The sequence below is a fragment of the Physcomitrium patens genome, chromosome 11 (assembly GCF_059467195.1).
Source record: "Physcomitrium patens ecotype Gransden chromosome 11, ASM5946719v1, whole genome shotgun sequence".
Taxonomy (NCBI): Eukaryota; Viridiplantae; Streptophyta; class Bryopsida; order Funariales; family Funariaceae; genus Physcomitrium; species Physcomitrium patens.
In genome coordinates, this window is record NC_143420.1 from 661,578 (window position 1) to 687,672 (window position 26,095).

Sequence of the window (26,095 nt, forward strand, 5' to 3'; positions counted from 1 at the left end):
CAAAACTTATGTATAAAGTTTAGTAACATGAAAATACACATTCTTAAAATTTTTTAGATAAAATCTTATCAAATTACATAAGATATAGTTCAAAACATAACTACTAGCAATTTGGATTACCTACTACTCTTTAGATTCCAAACGTTGACTTCAACTTCCTATATCTCCTTCATTCCAACTTAAAATTTATCAAGCAATATATTTAAGATATAGTCAAGAAAGTGCTCTCTTCAATTCTAATAGCTGATCTTTAATTGCTTTTTGTACATATTTGTTATATCTAAAAGAATGAAAGTAGATATAAAACTGACACCTTGACTTTGAGTGTCTATATCTCCTTCGTAAAAACTCCAAATGATTCAAATTTTATACCAAAAACCATAGCCAAAAACTCGAATTTGCCAATTCTAACCTCTAATATTTAAATGCCTTCAAAAGACTAACCCTAATTTTTAATATAGCCTCTGGTAACCTCTTTGAAGCCCATTGGTCATAATTTTTGACCAATAAGAATAGAGATTTATATTATCCATATTTATTCATTTATATGAATACTTTGGCTATCTTTTTTTGCTACCAAAATCCTTCAAATCCCACTAAAACATGGTTAGTAAAAAATTAGGGCATTAATATAGAAAACCTAATGACAACAACCTAGGGCACCATCCCCTCTCTGAGGAACTAGTGCTCAAAAAACCAGCCAAGGCCACACTCTAGTAGTAGCCCCGATAACATTAGAGCCCTATTTTCAAATAGGTACAGCCTTGCAAAAAGCAACATCGACTAGACGCCTGTACAATCCAGCCATCTCAAATATTCTATTATTTTTAGCAAATAATAGGGAAACATACAAGTTCCTTGCATTCCTAGTCTGGATTTAGTTTTTAAGTCTGAATTATTATGTATGGCAAGAGCCCTGTCTCTGAATCATAGCCTCTCCATTGGAAGAGATACTTTTCATAGAAGAAGCCTCTTCCGACATACACAAAACAGCCAGACTAAGAATCAAAATCCAAGTCTGGGACACAGACAAGCTCTTGACCAAAATCAGATTACTATGACCATTTCCAGAGGCTCAACTTATACAAAAAGTCATATTATATCAGGACACCTTCTCTAGTGTACCAAGTATCGAATATTTGGACACCAGGCCATAGGTTGTAAATCGAGACCATCCAATGGAAAAAAAGAGAGACAAGTCCTCCATAGAGAACAAGAAAATTGCCAACCCCGTTAGATGCCATGGAACACCTAGAATGGAGGGAAGAAACCACCTATACAAAAGGTAACATCAACATCGAGAAAGGACCTTCCTCACACCAACACGTAAGAATAACACACTAACTCAATCTCACCAACACTATATAAGCTAAAATCAGTGATTACACAAGAAAGAAACTCAGACCCTGAATCCGCCCAACCCACATACCTGAACTTTACCACCATGAAGCCACCACAAGAAAGAAGAGGGACATCAACCAATCGCCAAATTCACTTAATAAGCAGAATATCCACAAACAAAAATACTAGCCATCAACCCCACATCATACACTACATAGAGGGGTTCCAATTTGTGTGGAGGAAGAAACAACAGGGAAAAATCCACTTCCAATTAGAACCAATAAGCAGAGACTTGAAAGAGGCACAAAAAAGGGGACATCAAACCACAGCACTCTCAAAGGAATTTCTTTGATCGGTGCTATTCATCCCACACTCCAACACTCAGATCACATGGTATGGGATATTCTCCATACTGTTCCCAATAGTGGGAGAAGTTTCAACAAGGTCTTCATTGACCTCAACACCTCAAGGACCCAATATACTTGGCATGGATTGAAGAGAACAAGCGACATGGATCAGTTCCACGATACACCTCGACATCCTTGACACTTTCCACATGGATACATATTGTCAAATCGAGACCAAAGGTTTTATATAGAAAAAAAAATCCTACACCCAATTGGTATAGAATTGACAAATTCTATACAAGCTATGAATTACATGAACAAAGGGAAACACATGCCATCTGGCTACAAATTACATACATATCAAGCCACTTGGCCGCATTCCTCTTAATCCATTTTGTGAGGAAGAAGAAGCCCAAACAGACTCACTTCAATTGAAGACACGTACATGATGCGAAAGTGAAAGAAAAATTCACGAATGTATGGAAAGATGCAATAAACAACACCAACTTCAAAACCATAGGGAAAAAAGTAGCCACGGCACTGGAACAGATACGATGGATAAACATCACGCTGAAAAAAGAAAGGAAGAGACAAGGCCAGACCTTATATGCAAGCTAATTCCTCACAATTCAAGAAGTGGAGAATTGCTTCCAAGGAGTCTGGATAGACTTAGAAGCTTGGGCCACCCTCAATAAAGCCCAAGCCATGCTGAAAGAGACCAAAAGAGGAAATTTAGAAGAAACAAAAAATAAAACAGGAGTGCTCTGGAACAGGGTAGGTGATAGATACTCGAAGGAATTTTTTTGAATTCCACAAAAATAAAAAATACAAGGGCCAACATTAGGGAGTTGGTCACTACAGATGGCAAGAGCCTGATAACACAAGCCGACGTAGCCAACCATATCCACGAATTCTATACAACCCCATATACAAATGATTCAAGAGTCAAGAACAACCAAGCAGCAGGGGACGGCTATCTATTGAGCGTACCGATGATGATCATCTGTACACAAAATAAGGAGCTCACCACCCCCCATCTCTATGATGAAGATACATAGGATTGCAAAGATTCTTCCAAAAAATAAAGCCATATAAAAAGATACCATCCCTACAAAATTCTTCATAGAAATGTAGGATACGATAGGTCAAGACATCATCACACTCATCAACACCACTCTCAACGAGGGACGCCTATATAGAGACCTCTACAACGGACTAATCAACCTCCTACTGATAGAAAGAACAGTGTTGAACATATGGAATTACCGCCCCATCATGATACTGGCAGCCACATATAGATTAACAACCAAAGTCCTCGCCAACCAACTCTAATCAATGTTGCCAACCTAAATCTGCCCTACACAAAAAAGATTTGTAAAGGGACGATACATCCTAAACAATGTATTGCTGGCCTAAGAATTGATTTATGAAGCCAAAGAAAGCCAGTAGGACATAGTGATACTACTAATTGACATTGAAAAGGCATACGACAGGGTCAACTCGACCTTCATCCAACAAACAATGAAGAAACTAGGATTCTCAAAAAAATGGGTGAAATGGACAATTGCACTATACTGGAATGCCCAATCAACCATCTTAGTGAACAAACAAAAAAGTCAAAAATTCACACTAGAGAGATCGGTTAGGCAAGGGTGTCTATTGGTACCTTATTTATACCTCTTCATATTAGATGTGTTGTCGTATATGATCAACTACCCTACTTACGTAATAGACGAGCCTCTACCTTTCCAATGATATCATGATCCGGGACCAATGCTTTGCGGATGACATGACCTTCTATCTCAAGGGAACTTCCAACAACCTACAACGAGCATTTGAGGTACTCGAGCTTTTTTGTGCAACCTCGAGATCTTTGATCAACTAGAACAAGACAAGGGCACTGTAGATTAGCAATGACCTAAGACCATGAAACTAGGGAGAGAACAAAGGCACTGTGGATTAACAATGACCTAAGACTATGGAACTGGGGAGAGGACAAGGGCACTATGGATTAACAATGACCTGAGACCATGGAACTGGGGAGAGGACAAGGGCACTGTGAATTAGCAATGACCTGAGACCATGGAACTGGGGAGAGGACATGGGCCTCATATGGCTTCCTCGGGGTGCCCACACCAAATACTTGGACTTCATCTTTGAGGATGAAATTGCCCAACAGGACAAGGATGAAGCAATCATGCACCAAATCCGAACAAAACTAGCACAATGGTTGAACAAAAAGCTCCCTTTTCTATCTCAAGTGCTAGTATTGAATCAAGTAATACTCAAGAACATATAGTACCTAGCATCATGCAACGACATCCAATAAAGGGTCCTAATGAAGATAAGAGCCTTCATTCAGAACTTCATATGATTGGGGGACTCGGACAGGAAGACGAGGGCTAGAGTAGCATGAGACACCACAATCATCCTAACGGCCAAAGGAGATATAAAGATATTTGACCCAATGGGCCAAATAAGCCTCTCTTAGCCAAAATGATACCAAGAGCCCTAACTCTAGGAGAGGAGTCTTGGAAATCCCTCATACTACACAAGATCCAAAATACACAGCTCCGCAAAAACAAAAACTAAGGTAAACACGTGGATTGGATATTCACGGCCCCCACAATATGGCCATAAGACTCAAGCCTGTGGCGGGCAACATGGACGACGTGGGCAACAGTCGAGAAGGAATTTATCAAAGTGTTCACGACCTCCCACACTAAAAAGATGCGCCAACCTTTATTTTTGAACACAGAAAAGATTTTAGACGATAATGTCAGCCTAGGAGCAGAGGCCAACTCGAGATTCTTCACATGGTCCATGAATGAGGTCAATCAAGTGGAAGACATATGAGATGGCCACCGACACAATTGGCAGATCGATCAAATACTGAGACACAAGACACAATCCAAGAAGATTGAAACGCTTACACACATTGCATATGAATTGATAAAGTGGAATCTTACACAATCCAATCCCTCGATTGACAAGAAATAGGTAACGGTGGGCTGCGAGGCTCCGATCTATCACACAACAAGAAGCAAATCCAAAAGATGGAAGGCCTCGTGATATATAAGAGCAATCAGAACCAACCGACTCGACAAGACCAACAATCATATTATGGTACTCACAGATGCAACAGAAGAAGCGAAGATATTCATAAGAAACCAATTGGGCAAGGTAGTAGAATTCAACCCAACCGACCCCCTGGACATGACTTATACGACATGAATGTAGGGAAAAAGGCTCATGAAAAGCCTCGAGATTGACCCAAAGGAATGGACGTGGTGCAAACGGGGCCTAATACCAATTGAAAAACTATTCAACTACACAACAAAGAGAGATTACAAAACCATCCTAATGCAACAATGCAGATAGATGGAATTCGATAGGACTATGGCAAGCCGAGGCTTCTCCTCAATCCAACGAATACAATACTTTGCCAGACTTTGGCACCCCTGGCTCCCCCTCAAGATATCCGCCATGGTGTGGCTCTTGATTGCAGAAGGTCTCTCCATCGGACAATGAAGGCACAAAATACAACAAGATGGCTACTATAGCCTTTGTACCAGCAGGATCTTAAAAATAGCAGAGCATGCATTCTTTGCGTGCTTGCAAGTCGTGCCGATTTGGAAAAAATATGCGATCGCCAAGAGACTCTCAAACCCAATTACTTTGAATACCACGTAGGAGACTGACCTCCACGACACCTTTTCAATCCCCCCCCCCCCCAAATGGAAACCGATCCTCCGCCCCGAATTCCTCCCCAGGGACCTAGCCAACTGACTCCAGACCATCCCTACACCCACCGCAAGCCGGATGCAATTATAAGAGGAACCCGGAAACGAAGCCTCACCTCAGCGAGGCGCAAAACAGCCAATGGCCCAGTCGCCCCACAGCCCCCCACTACGAGCCGAGGACGTCAGAGAACAACTCGCGAGGGCGATGGCATAGGACATCCTAGTACAAATTATGCGCGACATCCTCGAAGGAAGACGGGTCCTAGCAAGACAAACCGGACAGAAGTCCCGGGCCAATATACACAATGCGGACAACCTTTCGCTCCCAAAAACCAAGCGACCAGTCGTCAAACGTGAGCCGGAACAATACCTGGCCGGAGCTCGGACACCCGGACCCCACGATTACGGATACTCAGACCCCACAGGATGAGAACGGATACCCGGACCCAACAAAGAAGATACCTGGCCAGTGGGACACGACACGTAAGCTTCGAATTAGGAACCTCACAATTGGCACGCTCTGCGTGACAGTGTGGATTTTTAAACTTGATGTAATTTTAATCTAATTTACCTTTAATACAAGCCGTTTCGGCACACTTCAGTTCACTTCGTGAGATATCCAGGTAATTAGCAGGAAGTCTAGAGTTTAACTCCCAGTGGAAGGCATTTGACGATCTTTTTCGAAGCGAGCGGTCTATCAAAACGAAGTCCCGTTCCTATGGTCACCTCAGATCGAGATATCGTCACGCTCACTCGGTCTCTCTCGCTTGCACCGCCACCATGAGGACGCCTGTCGGTGTAGCTCCGGCGTCAATCCCAAGCTTCTCTGGTACGACAGATTGTCCTGCAATTGCTCTCTCGTATCGTCAACGGTGGAATCTGCTCATTCTGCCCATTCCCTTCGTGTAAAAATTCCTCTGTGGGTTCAATGAAATCGGAGCTTATTTGCGCTTAATTTGAGCAGCCTACCTCCCATACTGCTTCTCGTGCTGGGTTTCGAGCTTTGAATACCCTCGTATCTTTGAAGCCCAGACGTGTCTCAGTTAATTCAGAGGACCAGGAGCTAATTGGACGATTCCTGTCGGGTTTTGAATCGAGCAAACGATTGTGCGTTACATTCGTGCTGAGTAAATAGCCATGGGTATCAAGGTGAGAGTGAACGAGAGAGAGAGAGAGAGAGAGAGAGAGAGAGAGAGACATTGTCTGGTTTGCGACGCTGTGTAATCGTATCTTAAGTTTACTGTTGTTCTTCTCTCGACATGATGTTTTGACGATTTGGAACATGAGAAGGCCGAGTTGGGTGTTGTGGAGGTTTCTGGACTTCATATTTATGGTGATGTATGGCGAAATTCCATATAACAGGGATTAACCAAGCTGATTGCGGACAATGCTCATGGCGCAGTGAAGGAACAAAAGTTTGAGAATTATTTTGGTCGAAAAATTGCCATCGATGCTAGCATGAGCATTTATCAGTTTCTGGTACGTGTTTCGTTTTAGCAATTAATTGTATATGATTTGTTTTTTTTGAAAATTAATTAATTATTTTTTTCCAAAAGAGAAAGGTATGATTATCTGTGCATTGAAAGTGCCACTGTTTAATTCAACTCGGAATATCCACAAATGGGAGCGCCTAGTCTTTCGCTCATGCGGTTGCGGTCAAATTGACGGTTCGAATCGTCATTACAGAGTTCTAGAAGTACTTGACATTATGAAATAAGAGATATGGAGGATTAAAACTTTGTCTTCTTCACTAGTGACTGGCAAAATGAAATCGATGATACCTCCTGTCTTAATCATGAGAAGTATTTTTCTTTTAGCTTCACCTACCACTGCAATCGTCAATATGTTGCTTATATAGTTTTGTTACCAAAACCAGGGATCATGTAGTTTAAATACATATCATTTGAAAAGAAAGCGTGTCCTTGTGCTGATGGTATGATGTGTGCGAATTTAAAACAATATAATTGTGCCGCCCACACCTGATTGAGGCCATGCTTTGTACTCAAAAGCGGTCTATCTCGGTTTATGCTCCATCGAACTCATGTTTGCTGTGCTCTTCTGCAGATAGTCGTAGGGCGCAGTGGAAGCGAATTACTCACGAATGACGCGGGAGAAGTGACGAGGTCAGGTTATTCTTTGTCTTTTCTCCCTGGTTTGGTGTAATTCAATTGGTGACAAAGTTTACACACGCACAGAGATTACATTCTAATGTCTGCAGTCTTTCAAAGGGGTTAAGAGTTGCACTTTGTCCATGCAACACAATTTTGGAGTCTTTTTTAACATGTCTGGTCCATGTCAAAAATACTCATTAAACTCACAGCGAATGTTTGCTGTACAGCTTTGAGATTTTGTTTATTACGTTGACGTGCATTGACAAGGCGACTGACGTAGGTGTTCTGGGCTCTTGTTGCCAGCCATCTGCAGGGCATGTTCAACCGGACGATTCGAGTGTTAGAGGCCGGCCTTAAACCTGTGTATGTACCGTCCAGTAAGAATGCTTCATCCTGCTTTACGGTGATTGATTATTTTATCGTGGTAATTTTCTAGTAAGATATCGTATTTATTCCAAAGATTGTTTGAACAACTTTGTTTGTGGCAAGAAGTAACTCGGGCTTTTTATTTTTGTAGTTACGTATTTGACGGTCAGCCTCCAGATTTGAAGAAAAGGGAGCTCGCAAAACGGTAAATGCAACCATTTTGTTCTAAAATTATAACGTCAGTTATTTCTTTTCCTTTTATGTCATTTTGTAGCATTCAAAATTTCACATCACCATTCTTTTATCAATGAAGGCGTATCAATTATGTCTATCTCACGCAGTTTTGCAAGGCGCGAGGATGCTGCTGAAGATCTGGTCACAGCCAAGGAGGTATGGTGTTGGATTGCTTCGTAAGGCTTTTTGGTTTTAAATTTGTTTGAATTTTCAAAAACAATTCCCTCCCCTTTTTCCTCCTCTTTCCTTATATATATATATATATATATATATATATATATATTATTTATGTTTGAAGTGTTTTGATTAGCATGAATGTAAATATATGTGGTGTGCTTCAGACAGGAAATGAGGCTGATGTGGAGAAGTACAGCAAGAAGACAGTGAAGGTCACTAAGCAACACAATGAGGATTGTCGTAAGCTGCTACGACTTATGGGTGTTCCTGTTGTTGAGGTATGTTGTTTAGTCTCTACTCAAATCAACAGTTGAATCTCATTCTCTTGCTTTCTGTTTGTGGTGACGTTTCGTCCTGAACATTGTCCTAAATTGGACCTTTCGGTTTTCAACTTTGATGTATTTTTCTTGATCAGGCTCCATCTGAGGCTGAAGCTGAATGTGCATCGCTGTGCAAGGCAGAGAAGGTGAAATGCGCGCGTTTCTAATTACTATTATTTCTGTTGTTTATCTAACGAAATTCTGAAGTATGATCTTTTCTCAGAAAATTTGGTTCATTTACTTCGTATCTTAAATCAGAAGTTTCTACTTTCTTTGGCTGTAGGGATAATCCAACTTATGGATTTTAATGCATGGGTTAGGTGATAACCCCTTGTTGGTCCAACTTGTTATCATACGCACCATACAATTTAAAGTTTTTTATGACTACAATTAAATTTTATGTTTCTTATGTTAAGTCACAACCTCAATTAGTCATTTTTCTATGTTACATACGCACCAGTCCCAGGTTACAATAGAAGGAACTAGAATGTTAGGATCATGAGAGGACATCCAATATATGGATTATGTAACTTTTTTGACATTTAATCAAGATTATATCATAGAAACCATTATTTCATGCCTTAGTGGGTCAAATGCTTGACTATCTTTGGGATCTGTATCCTGTTCTGAAAGTTCTATGGTTTTAATGACAATCGTAGGTTTTCGCTGTGGCATCAGAGGATATGGATTCGCTCACATATGGATCAACACGATTTTTACGTCACCTTATGGAGCCAACCTCTCGGAAACTACCTGTTCTGGAGTTTGATATTGCAAAAGTAATCTGGCTGATATAATTTGTTTCTATTTTCATCAGGATTTTTAACAACCTTCGTTTATAATTTTGTAGAATGGAGAGTTCACATGTGTTCATGTTACTTCAGCTCGATAGCTCATGCATGATTGGAGCACTTAATGTGTTCGAGGCAGAAATGCATCAACAATCTGTTGATAAACTGTGCCTTATGTCGTTTCAGGTCTTAGAAGGATTGGGTCTTAACATGGATCAATTTGTTGACTTGTGCATATTATGTGGGTGCGACTATTGTGACACGATCCGAGGTTAGTGTGATTCTGCATTTCTGTTCATTGTGTGCAACAAGCGCATGAACTTTGTCTAACACGTATTATTTATTTTTATTCTCCCACCATTCTTGTGGACCCTGAATAGTTCACACGCTCATACGGCTAGACATGACATCAATTCACATGTTCTATTATGTTTTTTAGCTTATAATAGACCAACTATGCCCTCAACGAAGTTAATTGATTCCCTGCATTGATTCTTAATTCAGCTTTACACCGTTCTGCTTTTCCTCTTGGTTTCAGACTGCGTTTGGTCGTGGCAGGTATTGGACCTCAAACTGCCCTTAAAATGATACGTCAACATGGTTCTTTGGAGATTGTTCTAGAAAATTTAAACAAAGACAGGTTTGTTCCACGAATTCGGAAAAAAACGGGTTCAAGTCGGTGATTTACTATGAGCTTCATTTGCCCTGTTTCTCGTGGTTGTCTTCGGGAACGGTCATTTTATTGATTGCATCTCATGCTAGATATCAAGTACCAGATCCATGGCCATATCAGGAAGCACGACGCCTTTTTAAAGAGCCCTTAGTTACTCCGCCCGAAAAGGTTCCAGAATTCAAGTGGACTGCACCAGATACAGAGGTTCTTCTCGTGCTCATCCTATGCTCCTCTTTTTCAACTTTTGAAAATTACTCTTCATGTTCTTGCAGCAATATCTCCAAGTCATGCATACAATTCAAGGTTTACCAGTTGGTAAGAATCTTAAGTATCTGACATCTTTTGGTCTGCATACTTATGTAGGGACTACGTCAACTTCTAGTCGAAGAGAACGGCTTCAACAATGACCGAGTGATGAAGGTGAGTGTACTCATATTCATTACTGACGTACGCCATTTAAACGTGAGTGGTTGCCACCTTGACGAGCCTTGTGAAAATGACATCTTCCTTCTGTGCAGGCTATTGAGAAGCTCAAGGTGGCAAAGAACAAAGCATCACAAGGAAGGTGTGCCACCAATTCCGTTTCAGTAGTAGAGCGGTGTTAGCAAGTTAATCCTCCAAATTTTCGGTTGAAGGAAAATAAATTTTAACATCTTACTCTTTACTATGCTTAAATTGTCTAGAATATGGATTATAGTTTGATCGTGTCAGGGTCTCAGCGAAACCAGTGGTCAAAATATACTACGTCTCGCTAGAATGTGGCAATCAGTTTAGACAGTCCATATTTCTCTCTCTCTCGTTATCTATATATATATATACATATATATGTGTGTGTGTGTGTATGTGCGTGTACGTTCATGAGCCCGTCCGTTGATTGTTGTTTTTACTTTGCGCAGATTAGAGAGTTTCTTCGGAGTAAGTTCCTCTTCCAGCAACAAGAGAAAGGTGGGTTTGGCTTTCTTTTAGTATTGCTGGTTGTGGACCGCTGTCCGTGTCTCTATAATAGACGTGTAGTCTTCCTTACCGCACGCGAAAAAACTACATGAAATTGTGTTTGGATCCCAAAATTTTAAGGTTCCTTAGATTTTCGATATGATAATATATCACGTGCAATCATCTGAAGTGAACGTGGCAACAGATAGGTTTTGTGTTAATAAATGTCTTCAAACTGTTTGACGAGCTGCAGAATATATTAATTGTATTCCAGTTCTTACCATTGTGTTTGGAACTCTTGCAGGAGGCCCCTGATTCTGAAGCTTCTGCCGGAAAGCAGGTTAAAACGGCTGCTGCTGTAAAACCTGCTAAAGCTGCTTCGAAGAAAGGTCCTGCAAAGGGGGGCAAAAAGAAATAAATCTTTTCCAGATCTTAAAGAGTGAGGAAGCGTGGGCGTTGTAGTTAAAAGCATAGCAATAGGTCTATCACGTCAAAGATCAGATGAACATTAAGAGTTGAAGAGCCCGTCTGCTCTCTTATAAAACAGTCATAACTCACTTCATAGTTTCAGGACCTCCTTCTGTACAGATGACATGCGAGCACTTGCTGAAGCGTAGTCAATATTTTAATGTATCTGGTAGTGTCCTTTGAGTGTTTTCTTGGAGGTCGCAGATCAGGAAATGGTGTGTGTTGAGTTTGAAACTCTAAACCAGCAGTTCATTTCCAAATTTTTCGACTTGGAAAGCTATATGCTCCCGCCAGGGATAATCATTTGTTGTGTTTTGACCAATCGGTCACGACGGACTTTTTGTAATGGCAATAAGTCCGTTTTAGGCCTTTTAGAACTGATGTACATGACTCTCAAAGTGAGCTTTGAAAACTTAGTAATACCTTTCTAAGGCTTATTTTTCCAAATGGCGTGGGTCGTTCAGAAGTTAAGGGTTCGGAGGCATTCTGATGTAGCATTGCTTCAACCGAGTTGTGAGCTTGCCTCTCTACAGACGCGTAGGCTTTATGTAAATGTATAGAAAGTCAATTTTCTCTAAGTTTGAGCGGTTGCGTCTCGAGTGTAGACCGTGTGTAGAGAATTGTGGGGACTGCACAATGTCTGTTCCATGTGCGAAAATTAAGGAATCTGACAGCCAAGTCTAACCAGGCATTGGAGAAGCAAAACTGGCAAATAACCTCCGTGATGTCACATGGGAACCCTCGTGAAGTGACTACTTGTCCACGTTGCTCAATCGATTTCCAATTAACCAAGAGACAGGTGGTGAATGAGCCCACCCTCTTGGATCTCCATCATTTCTACTCATATCTGCACTCTTCATTGTTGGTGTCGAAGGCGCTCGGAGTCTGAATGTGAGGTGAAGCTGGATTTGTTCCAAGCTCAGGCGTGACTCTGAATCGCTTGAAGGTATTTTGACCGTCTCTTGCAGTGAAGCGCTTAAGTTTGGAGTGCTTAACACTTTGGGCCGTTTAAAACATTAAACTCCCGGGGCTATAGGATCTTCAGCGCAATACTTCACACCAATTAATTTGCGGGGCCTTTTCGAAGGTATGTTGCAGGAGGGCTTTCCAATCTACTGGCATGAGCTTGATTTTTAAAACCATGTCTTGGCGATTTCAATTGACCAAGATATCTGGAGGTACTAGCTGTGATCAACCGTTGCAGCCAATGCACGTGGTAGCGAAGGTTTGAATCTGGAACCGAACGTCCTTTTAGCCAAGAATTCTTTTGACCCAACTGCTTGCAAGAGACATATCTTTTAGCAGGAACCTAAGATATTTCAATTATTTTCGCATATCGAAGCCAGGAGGGAAGATGGTGCACTTGGATTGATGTTCAGTTTTAAGGCTGCAATGTGTAGACCGTGAATTCCATCTTGCAGGATCTGTGTTCTTTTCGGCATTTAAAAGTCACACCATGGAAGAGGTATATTGATCCTCTTCCCGAATTTGGGGTGTTTCCTGAGCTGTTGCAAGATAGCTGTACTTTTAAACCTAAAGTTTTCTGGTTCTCATATACACTCTTTCGGATCATTCATGTTGATTGTTCTTTGTTTCCTGCTGCAGGATGGGGAGAAGGTGTACCTGTACATATATGATCTCAGTCAAGGGATGGCTCGCCAATTATCGACGACTTTCCTTGGACATAGCATTGAGGGCGTGTGGTACGATCAAAATTTCAATTGTTTGAATGGGTGACCAAAAAGGCTTACGGGTCGGGAGGGAAATCAACGTTGTTGAGTGTCATCTATGTTACGCTGTGGTAGAAAAGAGCAAGATGACCATTTTTTCATGCCATGACCATGCAAGTGGTTTTGCTTTTTTAATAAAAATTTAATTTAATTTAATTTAATTGTTTGTAATGAGGGCAGTATTCACGTGGGTTTACACCAGGCACTCTGGCATAGGATTTTCTGGGAAGTACTTCTATGGAGCCAGCATTCAAAGCGTGCGGATAGGACACAGCCCTTTCGGCACACCTGTCGAAGTACTGGAGTTAGGGTACACGCACATACCGAAGAACATCTTTGAAGTTTTTTTGCAAGAGATTGGGCCTCGATACACCATGGAGACATACAGCCTTTTAAATCACAACTGTAATCACTTCACCGACGAAGCAGCTCAGTTCTTGGTCGGAACAGGAATCCCTCACCATATTTTGCGGCAGGTTGATGTCGCGTTGAATAACCCCTTGGGAGCTATGATGTGTGAGGCGCTCTTTTTCAAACCGTCTTCATAATTATTTATCACAAGTAATTTACCTTTGATACTGTTACAATGAGGGTTTTTGAAAACTATCTTCTCTGATACTGTGTTCGATCTGTGCTCGGCAGTGCCCATGTTGCAGCAGCTGGAGACCACACTGCGTCAAGGAGGTGTGCCTGTAGCCCCTGCAAACAACGCTACCGGGTCACCATCAATGCCAAACTCTTCAGTCCCTGCGAGCAGTGTCTCCCTATCCAATGGATTGTTGCCTCTATTTCCTGCTCTATTTCCTCCAGTTGCTACTAGTGCTGCCTCGCCTGCCGTCCCCGGCACTCACTCAGACCCTTCACCCCCAACAGGGACTGGTATGAAACGTATTTTACACGTTTCTTGTTCTCTTTATTACACCTTTCAATCTTTCAATCTCATTGCTGCAAGAACAGAGCATCTGGCGATACAGGTTCTACAAGCAGACCCTGGGTTTCCCTCAAGTCTAAATCATCATAATTTTTGCTTGTTTGACAACAGAAGTTTCAGAAACTATTGAAAGCACTACTAATGCGAAGTTCTCTGTTCATGCTGTAGGTCAAAGTGGGGCTGACAATGAAAGGCAAAGGAACATCGATAAAAACAGAGAAGCGTGAGCAGAAGGGTATATGTATGTTGCTTGCTGCAGCTCAAACAGAGGCACGACCACAAGCATCCTGAACAAACATGTAAAAATCACGGTGCAGAATGACTACATTTCTGCATGATCTCTTTGATTGTTTCTGCTTGACTTCGAAAACTCCTACAGGCTAACTATCCTTACCCACTTCTACTTTTTCAGGCTGAAAGAGCTTGACAACTGGAAGCAAGCTTGTAGATGTAGCAGCAATTTGAGCAAAAGAGCATGATTGTTGTTGTGAAACAGAGGATCGGTGGCATCGTCCATGATTCAACGTTGACAGATATCCAGATTCTGCACCAAAGACAACGGTGAGCAGATTTAAGAGTTGGTATAAAATGTAATTGTGGTGGAATGATCTAAATTCTTTGGGGGATTCATCATATATTTTTCTTTGCTGTATGTTTTTGTTGTACGTTGAGTGGTTGTGGCAGAACAGTTGTTTTGTTGGCCTATGAGAAAAAGATGAGTCATTTTTCCTGTACAAGGTATTTGCATCTACGTACATCAAACAAGGTTAATTATCATGGTATTTTATAGAAACACTTGATTATGCTTTGATTATGTGAACTTTTTATTCACCAGCCTAGTTTTGTCCTGCGGGATGCAGAATAGATAAATAAATACACTTTTTTAATTTTTTTTTTATTGAACAGGTTATGAAATCATTTATTTTAATATTGAAATTAAATACTATTGATGATTCTTTTGATTGGGTTACATGTGATTCTGTATAATGACTTTATATCGATATTTGTGTGGTCCAAATAATTAACTATCATCCTGGTGTTGACATTCGGTGATGTGATGACAAAACCCAAAATAACAAAGTAGCTTAAGAATGCCATTAAATTTACCTTGGATATGAATGTGAATAAAACAATTTCTTGTATCAAATGTAAATAATTTTTAACATTACAGTTAAAAATTGTGAGAATTAAATTACCAATTTTGGGCATGAAAGTTCTCTATAAAAACTTTTGGGCATGAGAATCTGCCCGAACACAAATTTCCGGACTGGAGTCTCGGCAAAAGGAATGAATTCACATTTACCGACTCAATCCGGAATTCCATTCACTATTCACCGACTCAATCAATCAGTCAATCAATCAATCAGCTTCTCCTTCCTCGTCGATCTCTTCCTCATCGATCTCACAGCATCTTTGCATGCAATTCCATTCAATTCCTGCTTCAAACCATGCATGCCAGGGTCTGAACTCTCGCTACTCATTTTGTACAATGTCTAAGAATGGCTTGCATGTCGCTGAATGGCGTCGTAGACGTCGTGTAAGTCCTTTTTGGTGTCGTGTAAGTCCTTTTTAGTGTCGTGAAACTCATCAGACTTTGCTTGTGCGCACGGAATCCTGTTGACTGTAATTGATCCGTGGGTTGCAGTTCCACTTTCAGCTTTCAGTCAGAAAAAAGTGGTGGCGGCAGTCTGCCTTTTCAGACTCTGTCGATCCCACCTGGATATCTTTCAAGGTGCAGTGGGTGAAAAAGAGCACTGGTTGAAGTTCACTGTGGAAGTCACAAAATGCGTGTTGTATCTTCGTTCCATTCCAGGGGGATGATTCCATGTACCGTAAGCGTCATTAAGCAAATCTCTTCTTCACTAGGATTCCTCTTTTGGGTGGGTTATGAAGGAGGTGGGTGCATGTGGGATACGGCAATTCCAGGATTTCTTGTGGTTTGTGTATAACTGGAGCATGCCAAGGAGATCGAGGAGGAAATTAGAGGTGAGATCAAGCTTAGAGAATGCTTTACAGTGACAGGGGGGATGATTGAAGAGTTTGCCAGCGCATTTCGGAACATGTGATTGTTGTGCCAAAGGAGGTTCGGTGTTACGAGGGCTCTTGAGTGGAACATTATTCTTGTAAGATACAAGGTAATGAGGTGGGAGAGGACACAGTAGAGATGCAGCTTTGAAGAACGGATGTTGGAATGTGTTTGATGTCAGACGAGGAGTTGCCCAGAGTGTCAAAGTATACTGTCGGCATCGAGACGGGAGCTGGGTCTTGTGGAGTGGGAGACATTCTTCTCTGCGATTTGAGAGAACACGATTACTGTTAGTGGGGCGTTTATGAATAGTGGGAGTGAGAAGTTTTCATCAAGAATTGTGACAATGCCGCGGAACTGAATCCTTAAACAGGGCGGGTGTGCATTCGAAAGGCCCCAGATTGTGTGCGTTGGCGGGGGACATGGCCTCGAGTAAGGTTACTGCGATCTGGTTGTTGGTTTCACTATTCTTGGTAGACAAAGTCGTGGAGGGTAGGCATCTTGTTACTTCGGTAACTGGTTCTATGCAGAATGAGCCTCGGCAGGTTCGAAAGAGCAACGAGTTTCCTGAGGGCTTTCGTTTTGGTACTTCCTCTTCTGCGTACCAGGTATGTCCCCTTACGTGATAAATGATCTCGCAGAAATAAATTTTTCGCAGCAATTTCTTTGTAAGTAGATAATAATTAGTCCGAAGGGATTTAATCGTGGGTTATCGTATGTTAATGTTTGTAGTGACATTTCATATTTGAATTTTGGGTGAAGTACGAAGGTGCAGTGAATGCAAGTGGTCGAGGACCTTGCATATGGGATTCTGCTTCTCACACGCCAGGTAACTCCGCATCAGTGCACCTGTTTCATTCGCGTAGGTCAGCAATATTTTTGGATTGTTTCATAGTGAAGGCGATTGTCAGTGCTCGTTGAACACCTCTTGGTTTTGAAAAGTGCTGTGCTTTCTCTCAAACAGGGGTAATTCATGACAACAGCACAGGCGACATTGCTACCGATCATTACCATCGGTATCAGGTTTTGGAACTTCACTTTCTGTTCGTCCACCTGTGGCTTATTTCTACCCTATGCGTTTTTTTTTTTTTTTTTTTTTTTTAATTTTTTGAAGAAACACAACAGAACTACATGTGAAGGACGTGATTATTAGCTTTCCTGAAGAGTCGTTTGTTTGAGGTTCTGAATTAAATTCTTGCATGGCAATTGTAGGAAGACATAGAACTTATGGCGCACCTGGGTGTGGGAACTTATCGTTTTTCGATTGCGTGGACGCGCATTTTTCCAGGTTCTCGATCGAACTCGAATTGCTTTGAGGCACCAATTATCAGTGATCATTAGCTTGATTCGGTTCATCCCTAGTCGTAAATACGTCTTAAATACTTTTTTTTTTTTTTCTTTTTTTTTTTTTTTTTCCGCCGAATGATGCTATACATGGTGAATGTAATAAAACAACATAGTTGTGTGTATTTCCTGATTTTTCAAAAATGTATATATGGACCACTCTCAATATAGCTTTCGGTAAAACGGAAACACAGATTGATAGGATCTGTCGGGGCCAGGTTTTATACTTAAGGCATGAAGTTCATTGCTAACCTCCTGACATCATAACTCCATGTCATCTTTAAGATGGAAGAGGGCCAACTCCTAATGCTGAAGGCATTGCTTTCTACAATAGGCTGATTGATACGCTACTTTCGACAGGTATTTCTCTGCGAAATTTTTAATTTTGACTTTCTTCTGAGTATTGCAACTTTTAATGGTCTGTGAGTTAATTTTAAGTTGAGGGTGTCTAGGCATAGAACCTTTCGTGACTGTCTCCCACTACGACCTGCCTCAAACTCTTCAGGATGAATTTGGGGGCTGGCGAAGTCGCCATATTGTGTAAGAATTCTTCTAAGGCTTCCGACCCTGCAGTCTCTATTTGTGATAGAAAACGTTTTCTTTGGAGTGGGGTTTCAACGACGTTCCCTTAGCCTTCATAATGCATACATGGATCACCTTGTCAATTTAAGTTCTGCAATTTGCAGACCTCTATTCACGTTTTTCGCCGAGACTTGCTTTGCTGCCTTCGGAGATCGAGTGAAATACTGGATTACTATCAACGAGATCCATAATTATGCCATCAAGTACACCAACATTGGATGTAGGAACCCTTCGGGCCTCTGCGCGCCTGGCAACAGTAGTACTTGGGTGTACACAGCTGGCCATCACATGTTACTTTCACATGCTTTTGCGGTTGAAGTTTATCGCACAAAATTCCAGGTATTTCATTGATTCATATCAGCCTTTATTCATCGCAAAAACCTCTCTGGAACAAATTGGCAAGTTTCAAGCTACTTCTTTCCATGTAAATTATACGCATATTCAGGTAGCGCCTAGCAATATTCTTCTGCGTGAAATTTTTGTATAATTATGACGGATAAAATGTAAGGTATTATGGCTAGACCTCGACTGAACAAACGTAGTGTTCTCTGTGAGACGTCTCAAGAGTACTCCTCACATGGTTGCCATATTTTTGTTGCAAGGCAGACAAAGCAGGGAGGCAAAATTGGCATTGTTGCAGATGCACAATGGTATGAGCCTTATTCTGACAATCCATGGGATATTGCAGCTGTCGACCGCATGCAAGCGTTTCAAGTGCGATGGTATGTGTTACATGATCCGATTATATTTGGCACCCTTTTCTCTGAAGTTTGTAGCATAATATTCGTGTGAGCTATCCGTTAGAGGATTTACAAGGGAGCAAAGTGTTTCTTGTAGCTGTAAAACTCATCGCCATTCTTCGTTTGTGCTCGAAATCCAATACGAGAGGATAATGCAATTCGTTGAAACACTCCTTGAGGCATTGACTTTCCGTCTGATCCTACTGTGATCGTGGTGTAGGGTACTTGACCCAATTTACTACGGTAGATACCCTGAAATGCTAGTTGATCGGCTTGGCGATCGCCTTCCCCGTTTTTCAGAGGGAGAGGCGCAGTTGTTAAGAGGTTCAGTTGACTTCCTGGGCATAAATCATTACACCACACACTACGCAGTTGATCAAACGAATTCGACTGAGCAGTTGGATTCAGGAGCTGCTTCTGTTGGTATGCACCTATCTTTCCGATAACTTCTTCTCTAAAGTGACAAGATAAGATTTCAGTCATGCTCACAAGCCCCAGAGTTACTGACTTCAATGCCTGGCAATCATGATTTGTGGGCGTTTCGGTGATAAAAAAGGATTTATGAAAATTAAGTAATGGGGATGATGTTTCAGGTTCACGAGGGGGCGTTCCAATTGGACCTAAGGTAGTCTTCTCGACAGTCCTCGAGTTTGACATATCTCATCGAGTTATTCATATGCATTCGTGTTCGTGTTGTATACCATGTTAATGTCATTTTACGAATGAAGAGTGGATTTTGATGCAGGCTGGTTCCATATGGCTGAATATTGTACCATTTGGTATACAAAAAGTGCTAAATTATATCCGGATACAGTACAACAATCCTATTGTTTACATCACTGAGAATGGTATGTTCTTTATAACCTCAACTAGCATCCTCCACCGATTGAACAATTTTGGAGCCGCGCCTCACCGAATATCTGGATATATAACAGTATCATCTGCAACTGTATCCTGAAATCCTGTATATGCCAATTCTTTGTATCAGGTGTTGATGAGGACAACGATCCCGGAATTCCCCTAGATGTGGCTCTCAAGGATTCCTTTCGAACCAAGTACCATGTGGACTACCTTTCGTATGTAAACGCGGCAATAAGGTACTACTATGTCATAAGTTCTGTGTTGAATTTGTTGAGTACATGTTAGTTTTTACCACTAAACATTGGGAGACTGTTTATTTTGCAGAGACGGGTGTGATGTGCGAGGTTATTTTATTTGGTCCCTTCTAGACAACTTTGAGTGGGACGATGGACTCTCTAAGCGATTCGGGCTCTACTACGTAGACTATGATCACAATCAGACTCGCTATGCTAAAGACTCTGCAAAGTGGTTCAAAGAGTTTCTGCGCCCGTCTCTGCGACCAAATCATGCTAAAAGCTGATTCAATTAGTTTGATTGTGATTTGGTTCATTCTTCTTCCTCTTGTTGATGTTCTTGATTGTATACATAGCTGCATAATACCTAGACACAATGCCATGCAACCCATATTTGTATTCAAATTTCCCACGAAGCTGAAATAACAGTCAGAGTCAACATTTTTACGTTTCTTTACAGATTGCATTATGAACTATTGCTGGTGGATCTCTTTGTCATCGTCTCTTAAGTACGCAGCTTGTGTTGGAACCAAACTTCCAGGCAGATGGCGTTTTTTCCAGCATAGTTTATCCGATTTAGAACTTGTATGGAGTGTGCCAGGTTTGCAGACTTTGACTTGGCATGCCTAATGCTTAACGTTGAGAGGCAGGGTATCATATCATAGAATTTAACGAAATTAAGTCCTTAGACATCTTTCATGGAAAGCTGCATTAGTAAGGTTTATATTTGGACCATAATATTTTGAGCTTCAATTTATGTTGATGTGTACACAAAAGTGGTTTCATTCGAAACAAGCACTGTGTGGCACAGATATTTGAAGTCGAACTTAGTCTATTTAATCAATTAAGATCAGACGTCTTGCATTAAAGGTCTAGATTAGGTCCTATGGTTATGTGCATAAGCGGCGCGAAAGGTTGGTTCGTCTGAGCTGCCCAGTCAAAGCAGCCGCCTCATTCCAATTAGAAAATAGAAATGTAGACAGACTCTTGGAGGCCACACTAATTGCAACCGCTGATCCTTACAAACCATTACATTCATTTGGTTTTGTGACACCGACATTTTTAATCAAATCATATGCTGAAGTTGCTTCTGGCCTCAATGTGCGTGAACTTGAGGAACATTTGCTCCAATCACAAAGACATAAAAAACTATTCAAGTGTAGAAAATTACTGCCCAAAACATGTTCACCACGTGGAAGACTGCTATATTACAAGTGTAAAGATTCCGCCTTCTCCGCCCTCAAATCCAGAGCCATCCCTGCATTTGAATATCAAGCTTGGGGACCAATCTGACTACTCCCTGGATTTCTGGGTTTGTCACGATATTCCTATCACCATCCCCAAGCCTGAGAAGTACGAGTTAGTGTTGTAGTAGGGTTATTTGCTGTTTCGGAGGAGACTCTCACCTAATTTTTAAAGCTTTAGGTTAGTCTGTTGCGTTGTACGACATGCTGAGAATTTTTTATTTTGATTTGAAGGGTTTTTGGGGGTGTTGCTCCTAGAGCTCTCTCGTTGTGGCTGAAAGTAGTGGTTGGAAGGTTTAGTGCAGTGATGTTTACCTGCTCGGCGCTTGAATGATTTAGTTGTGTGAGATTATTTTAAGATTGATGTAACTACTTGATTTTTTGACAGTTCAAAACTGGAATCCGCTTCCGCGTAGAATTGTACATCATGCAAGAGGGCAAGATGGGGAGCACAGATGAAGATGCCGACATTCGGCGTCCGTCGATAAACACTGAACCTCGCACACTTAGTGAATCTACCATCGAGCGAGCTTTGGTACACCTTGCAGTTTCTTTGATAGGTTCTTCCAGGGGTGCTTCATCTGGAGAGTTGCACAAAATCAGGTTGATCTCAGTTTCTCGTCGGAAATTCCTCGACATTTTTTGCTATGTTTGATTGGAAAGGATTTTTGTATGCTGGGGTGCAGGTCGCCGCTCAAAAGATTTACGCCAGAAATCCTGAACCCTCCTCCGAATGCTTTGTCAAGGTGTGTCAATTTGAATGCTATCAGGCGACATCCTGAAAAGTTTTGAAATTTTTTATGAGCACTGTGTAACTTGTCTTGAAATCTTATTGATTTCAAAATTTTGATGTGTTCGGACCCGAAACTGTGAAGGGATAAGGCTCTTTGTTCGGCTTTCAAATTTTAGGTTAAGGGCGTACTACTAACTTGATCACTCTGATGATATCTACCAAATTTTGTAGGATGCAATTGATTCAGCTACTAGAGAACATTCGAATCCAGCAGATGATGCTCCAAGAGAAGATGCATCTGATGTTCATCCTGATGAGTTAGTTCAGAAAGCTGGAAATGTAGTCCATGTTAATCCCATGCAATATGAGGCACCGGTGTCCACTGAGACTCCTGCTTCTACTACACCATCTGAACCTGCAATGTAGAAGCTGAACGTTGACACTCGTGCTTAAGTTTTTATCTTCCGAAAAGGTGAAGGACGTGACGAGGTTTTGTAACGGTTGGCAAGCGCGTCACCTTTAGCTTGTCTGCTCAGTTTACATTTCCGACGCTTCTGTGTTACACTTGGGTAACAATGTCGTCGAGTTTAGTCTCTGTAAGATGTGGGTTACCCTGAAACTTGCAGTATTGGTAACAAGTTCATATAATCATCAATTTTTGAATCCTAAGTCAGGTCGGCGATTTAGGGTGTTTTAGCCATGTTTGCTTTCATTTTGAAATCTCGTCCATTTTCTCCGTTTGTTGGGACTTGATTAACGCCGTCCAAAATGTCGACTGTATCCCTTAAACTAATCGGGTCGAAACTGGTTCTCCTGTGCCACTGAAGAAATACTATGCTGTTCGGAAGGGATTTAAGTAAGGGATTTACTCTAGTTCGGAGGAGTGTAGGTTAGCAATTAGTGGCTATAGTAATTCCGAGTTTAGGGATTTCAGGACCTTGTATGATGCAGCGATGGACCTGCTAGTCAATTGATTCAATCAATTTGAATTGTTGAATTTCCTCTACAGTTTTTAGGTTGCGTTTTGCCCTGCAGTTTTTGAATTTTGTTCTACCTAGGGTTTTGGTTAGTATGTCAGCGGGTTGTTCTGAAGTTGGGACAAATTCTACTTTGATTATTCTGTCTTCTATCTTATGTCTAGTGGAGTGCCAATCTACTTCGAAATGTTTGGTTTTATCATGGAACATTGGATTTTTTGCTATCTTGATGCTACTCTGATTGTCACAGCCTATGTAAGTGGGTTTGTTGGTACCAAATCCTAATTCAGTGATTAGTCTTCTAAGCCATATGGCTTCACAAGTGCATTTTGCTAGGGTTCTATATTCTGATTCACATGATGACCTTGCAGTAGATTGTTGTTTTCTTGAGCTTCATGATATGGGAGTTTTTCCAAAATAGAATAGATACACACTTGTGGATGTTCTATCATCTAGGTTTCCTGCATAATCCACATCTGAGAATCCGTAGAGCTGGTTTTCCTCCCCCGTTGGAAACCAAAGGCGAAGCGACGGACGTTTGCGAAGATACTTGACAATGTGAAGCACAGTATCGTGGTGGAGCTGTTGAGGACCATGTATGTATCGGTATCGGCTGGTTAATGAGGCGGAAAATCCGAGATTGGGTTGGATTTTTGTCACATAATGCAGCTTTCCGACAAGGGCTTGGAATGCGGTTTGGTGTTTGGATGGAATCTTGGAGTCTTTACTGAGGCGAACGGCGTCGTGGACGGAGATGTGAGCCGAGGTAGTGCTTGCATATTTGGCTAGGATGGATTTTAAGTACGCGGTTTGGTGAAGTAGGATGCCGTGATTTGTTTGTAGGACTTCAACGTCGAGGAAATTTTGCATAAGACCCATGTTGGTCATTTTGTACTGTCGGCCTAGATCAGATTTCAGGGTGGAAAGGTGCGTGGGGTGCGATCCAGTGATGAAGTGGTCATCAACATAGAATAAGAGGATGGTGACGGAATTGCCGGTCCTAGAGTAGTATATATTCGGGTCCTACTTGGTCTTGACCATTCCTCGTTGCCGCAAATCGCTATTTAGCCGATTGTACCACATACGGGGGGCTTTGTTTGAGACCATATTGCGATTGTTTTAGTTTGCACACTAAGTGCTCCGTTCCTGGCTTGATACAACCTAGTGGCTCGTACATGAAGACATCTTCTTAAAGGAAGCCGTTGAGGAAGGCCGTGGTGACGTCGAGGTGATATATAGGCCATCCGTGATGTGCTGCTAGTCTGGTGATGAGATGGATGGATTTCCATTGCACAGTAGGTGCCAATGTTTCTTGAAAATTCACACCGTGTTGTTGCTGGAAGCCGCACGCTACTATTCTGGTCTTATATTGTTTGGGGCCTCCATTAACTCCTGGTTTTATTTTGTATATACATCGAGCCGAGATGGGTCGTACATGGGGTTGAGTTTTGATAAGATCCCAGGTATGATTTTTCAGGATGGACTGGTATTCTGAGGCCATGGCATCTCTCCAGCGCAGATCAAGTTGAGCTTGTTTGAAGGTGAGAGTTTCTCCGCCTTTTTCAATGCTCCTGATGAAGACGTCGATGAGTTTATTTGGGATGAAATCATGGTGTGATTTAGGTGTGTGATGGAGTCGTGTGGACCGTCGCAGAAGAGGCTCCGAGGTTTGTAACTTGTTTGACTGAGATGGTTGGGACATAGCACCAGCACTGTCCTGAGTAGTTCGATCACATGAAGTGGATACTTGACAGTCCGGATGTGGTGAGGACTGTGTTGGCCCTGATGACGTGACTGCAGATGGTGGCTCGCATGCTGGTTGAGGATCTGAATGTGATGTATCGGCGTGATCCGCTTTGAAGGATGGCCCTGAAACGATCTTTTCGGGGATGAGTGCGCTGATTTTTTTGAGTTGGTGGAGTTGTAACGGGTCAATATTGGGAAGTGACTTGATATCTTTAGATACTAGAACGAGATTCGCTGCGGGGTCATAACATCGATAACCCTTTGTGCAATTATCTAGACTGAGAAGCATGCAGAGTCAGGATGTAGAGGAGAGCTTACATTGGCCTTGTTTGGTGTGGGTCACGTAGGCGGATGTGTCGAATGCTTGCAATTGTATCACATCGGGTTTAGTGCCATTGAATAGCTCTAGTGGTGTTTTATCTGGATGTCGCTCACTGGATCGCAGATTCATGACAATACAGGCTGCCCGGACTGCTTCGGCCTAGAGTGGTCTCGGTAATTCAGTCATTGAGAAAGCATCTTGTGATATCGAGTATGGTTCTGTTTTGGCATTCAACTACACCGTTTTGGTGAGGTGTAAAGGCTTGACTAAATTGTCGTTTAATACCCTATCGTTCACAGTAGGTGTTGAATGCTCGTGATGTAAATTCATCGCCGTTGTCCGTCAGCAGTGTGAGAATTTTCTGTGATGTATTTCTCTCTATTTCCTGATGAAACGATTGAAACTTTGAGAAGCACTCGCGCTTGTGAGTGAGGAAGTACATTCATGTTCGTTTCAAAAATTCATCCACGACGAGCTGGAAATAGTGAGCTCCTCCCATGGACGTGACTCGAAAAGGTCCGGCTATATCGGAGTGGATAAGTTCCAGAATTTTTGAGCTTTCAGTAGTCCTCGTTTTTTGTACTTTTGTGCAAGTGTTCTTTCCCTAGAAGCAATTGTAACACAGAATATTGTTTATGGGCAGTTTCGGCAGTCCTATCAGTGCTTCTGTAGCCAACATTCGTCTCATCCCGTGATAGTGATAGTGACCCAGTCGTTTGTGCCACATCGCGGCTGCGGATGACGTGTGGGTTGATTTTTGTTCCACAGAACATGCTACAATCTCTGTGCAGTTCTGAATGGTTTTTCCATTCAGTCTACAGAGGCCATTTCTTGAGTGCCAGGAAACCACAGTGGCTACTTTGTCTAGATACTTTATTTGACACTTATTTTTCATGAATTCTAATGTATAATTTCTGTCTATTAAGAAGCTAACAGAGAATAGGTTTTTCTTAATACCTGGTGAGTAAAGAACATGAAATATTGTTTGAATTTCTCCAAAAGGCAAACAAATAGCAACATACGCCCGTTATATTGTGGCTATGACCACCAGCAAATGTGACATGAGTTCCAGTACTAGAATATTGCTGCATCTCCAGAAATGTGATTTGAAGTACCTGAATT

General features: G+C 41.6%; 4 protein-coding genes and 3 long non-coding RNA genes across 18 annotated transcripts; 5 read left to right on the forward strand and 2 right to left on the reverse strand.

Annotated features, from left to right (window-relative positions):
• Nucleotides 1–208: 208 nt before the first annotated feature.
• LOC112289140 (uncharacterized) lies at nucleotides 209–5,881 on the reverse strand. The gene is made up of 2 exons (XR_012218451.2): nucleotides 3,355–5,881; nucleotides 209–2,396 (listed from the first exon to the last, which is right to left on the reverse strand). It is a non-coding gene; the product is annotated as an uncharacterized LOC112289140 (long non-coding RNA).
• A 167-nt stretch (nucleotides 5,882–6,048) lies between these two features.
• LOC112288818 (flap endonuclease 1-A) lies at nucleotides 6,049–11,951 on the forward strand. 2 transcript variants are annotated; one of them, XM_024533436.3, is made up of 16 exons: nucleotides 6,049–6,580; nucleotides 6,794–6,910; nucleotides 7,496–7,554; nucleotides 7,846–7,905; nucleotides 8,060–8,113; nucleotides 8,250–8,298; nucleotides 8,484–8,597; nucleotides 8,735–8,785; nucleotides 9,299–9,418; nucleotides 9,617–9,701; nucleotides 9,989–10,070; nucleotides 10,193–10,307; nucleotides 10,467–10,523; nucleotides 10,622–10,668; nucleotides 11,000–11,048; nucleotides 11,341–11,951. In XM_024533436.3, exons 1-16 carry the CDS (start codon nucleotides 6,569–6,571, stop codon nucleotides 11,452–11,454), a joined length of 1,185 nt encoding a protein of 394 aa, XP_024389204.1. In that variant the 5' UTR covers nucleotides 6,049–6,568; the 3' UTR covers nucleotides 11,455–11,951. The 2 variants fall into 2 exon arrangements, with proteins under 2 accessions (XP_024389204.1, XP_024389205.1); XM_024533437.3 differs by having other exon boundaries at nucleotides 6,216–6,580; nucleotides 6,834–6,910.
• Nucleotides 11,083–11,733, reverse strand: LOC141045945 (uncharacterized). The gene is made up of 3 exons (XR_012218561.1): nucleotides 11,595–11,733; nucleotides 11,318–11,428; nucleotides 11,083–11,220 (listed from the first exon to the last, which is right to left on the reverse strand). It is a non-coding gene; the product is annotated as an uncharacterized LOC141045945 (long non-coding RNA).
• A 347-nt stretch (nucleotides 11,952–12,298) lies between the features above and the next one.
• Nucleotides 12,299–14,800, forward strand: LOC112288819 (uncharacterized). Of its 7 annotated transcripts, none has more exons than XR_016505347.1 (8): nucleotides 12,299–12,450; nucleotides 12,592–12,729; nucleotides 12,926–12,969; nucleotides 13,110–13,207; nucleotides 13,437–13,750; nucleotides 13,877–14,113; nucleotides 14,334–14,464; nucleotides 14,578–14,800. XR_016505347.1 is itself a non-coding variant. In XM_073537354.2 (7 exons), the coding sequence occupies exons 2-6, from the start codon at nucleotides 12,625–12,627 to the stop codon at nucleotides 14,390–14,392; spliced, it is 813 nt and encodes a 270-aa protein (XP_073393455.1). In that variant the 5' UTR covers nucleotides 12,313–12,450; nucleotides 12,592–12,624; the 3' UTR covers nucleotides 14,393–14,435; nucleotides 14,578–14,800. The 7 variants fall into 7 exon arrangements, 1 of the variants encoding a protein (XP_073393455.1); XR_012218557.2 differs by having other exon boundaries at nucleotides 12,312–12,450; nucleotides 12,603–12,729; XR_012218556.2 differs by lacking the exon at nucleotides 12,926–12,969 and having other exon boundaries at nucleotides 12,312–12,450; nucleotides 12,603–12,729.
• A 1,214-nt stretch (nucleotides 14,801–16,014) lies between these two features.
• On the forward strand, nucleotides 16,015–20,404 carry LOC112288817 (beta-glucosidase 34). The gene is made up of 14 exons (XM_024533434.3): nucleotides 16,015–16,151; nucleotides 16,373–16,799; nucleotides 16,954–17,020; nucleotides 17,156–17,214; nucleotides 17,404–17,479; nucleotides 17,821–17,895; nucleotides 17,988–18,075; nucleotides 18,222–18,456; nucleotides 18,724–18,839; nucleotides 19,078–19,280; nucleotides 19,451–19,482; nucleotides 19,603–19,705; nucleotides 19,846–19,954; nucleotides 20,043–20,404. Exons 2-14 carry the CDS (start codon nucleotides 16,614–16,616, stop codon nucleotides 20,236–20,238), a joined length of 1,545 nt encoding a protein of 514 aa, XP_024389202.1. The 5' UTR covers nucleotides 16,015–16,151; nucleotides 16,373–16,613; the 3' UTR covers nucleotides 20,239–20,404.
• A 631-nt stretch (nucleotides 20,405–21,035) lies between these two features.
• LOC141045944 (uncharacterized) lies at nucleotides 21,036–22,934 on the forward strand. Of its 3 annotated transcripts, none has more exons than XM_073537355.1 (4): nucleotides 21,036–21,263; nucleotides 21,584–21,730; nucleotides 21,882–21,941; nucleotides 22,160–22,934. In XM_073537355.1, the coding sequence occupies exons 1-4, from the start codon at nucleotides 21,051–21,053 to the stop codon at nucleotides 22,352–22,354; spliced, it is 615 nt and encodes a 204-aa protein (XP_073393456.1). In that variant the 5' UTR covers nucleotides 21,036–21,050; the 3' UTR covers nucleotides 22,355–22,934. The 3 variants fall into 3 exon arrangements, with proteins under 3 accessions (XP_073393456.1, XP_073393460.1, XP_073393459.1); XM_073537359.2 differs by having other exon boundaries at nucleotides 21,212–21,304; XM_073537358.2 differs by lacking the exon at nucleotides 21,036–21,263 and adding an exon at nucleotides 21,319–21,376.
• A 492-nt stretch (nucleotides 22,935–23,426) lies between these two features.
• On the forward strand, nucleotides 23,427–25,255 carry LOC149988078 (uncharacterized). Of its 3 annotated transcripts, none has more exons than XR_016505355.1 (3): nucleotides 23,427–23,671; nucleotides 24,383–24,446; nucleotides 24,560–24,698. It is a non-coding gene; the product is annotated as an uncharacterized LOC149988078 (long non-coding RNA). The 3 variants fall into 3 exon arrangements; XR_016505354.1 differs by lacking the exon at nucleotides 24,560–24,698 and adding an exon at nucleotides 24,706–25,255 and having other exon boundaries at nucleotides 23,536–23,671; XR_016505353.1 differs by having other exon boundaries at nucleotides 24,383–25,255.
• The last annotated feature ends 840 nt before the right edge of the window (nucleotides 25,256–26,095 follow it).

Bases quoted from the DNA above. Each gene is read 5' to 3' on its own strand.
- LOC112288818 (XM_024533436.3), top strand. The intron at 8,598-8,734 runs GTATGTTGTTTA...TTTCTTGATCAG, and splicing joins TGGGTGTTCCTGTTGTTGAG to GCTCCATCTGAGGCTGAAGC. The intron at 9,702-9,988 runs GTTAGTGTGATT...TGGTCGTGGCAG, and splicing joins CTATTGTGACACGATCCGAG to GTATTGGACCTCAAACTGCC.
- LOC112288819 (XM_073537354.2), top strand. From the start codon at position 12,625: ATGAGCTTGATTTTTAAAACCATGTCTTGGCGATTTCAATTGACCAAG. The intron at 12,730-13,109 runs GTTTGAATCTGG...TTCCTGCTGCAG, and splicing joins CAATGCACGTGGTAGCGAAG to GATGGGGAGAAGGTGTACCT. The intron at 13,751-13,876 runs GTGAGGCGCTCT...TGTGCTCGGCAG, and splicing joins CCCCTTGGGAGCTATGATGT to TGCCCATGTTGCAGCAGCTG.
- LOC112288817 (XM_024533434.3), top strand. From the start codon at position 16,614: ATGGCCTCGAGTAAGGTTACTGCGATCTGGTTGTTGGTTTCACTATTC. The intron at 19,483-19,602 runs GTAGTCTTCTCG...ATTTTGATGCAG, and splicing joins GCGTTCCAATTGGACCTAAG to GCTGGTTCCATATGGCTGAA. The intron at 19,955-20,042 runs GTACTACTATGT...TTTATTTTGCAG, and splicing joins TATGTAAACGCGGCAATAAG to AGACGGGTGTGATGTGCGAG.
- LOC141045944 (XM_073537355.1), top strand. From the start codon at position 21,051: ATGTGCGTGAACTTGAGGAACATTTGCTCCAATCACAAAGACATAAAA. The intron at 21,731-21,881 runs GTACACCTTGCA...GCTGGGGTGCAG, and splicing joins CTACCATCGAGCGAGCTTTG to GTCGCCGCTCAAAAGATTTA. The intron at 21,942-22,159 runs GTGTGTCAATTT...CAAATTTTGTAG, and splicing joins CCTCCGAATGCTTTGTCAAG to GATGCAATTGATTCAGCTAC.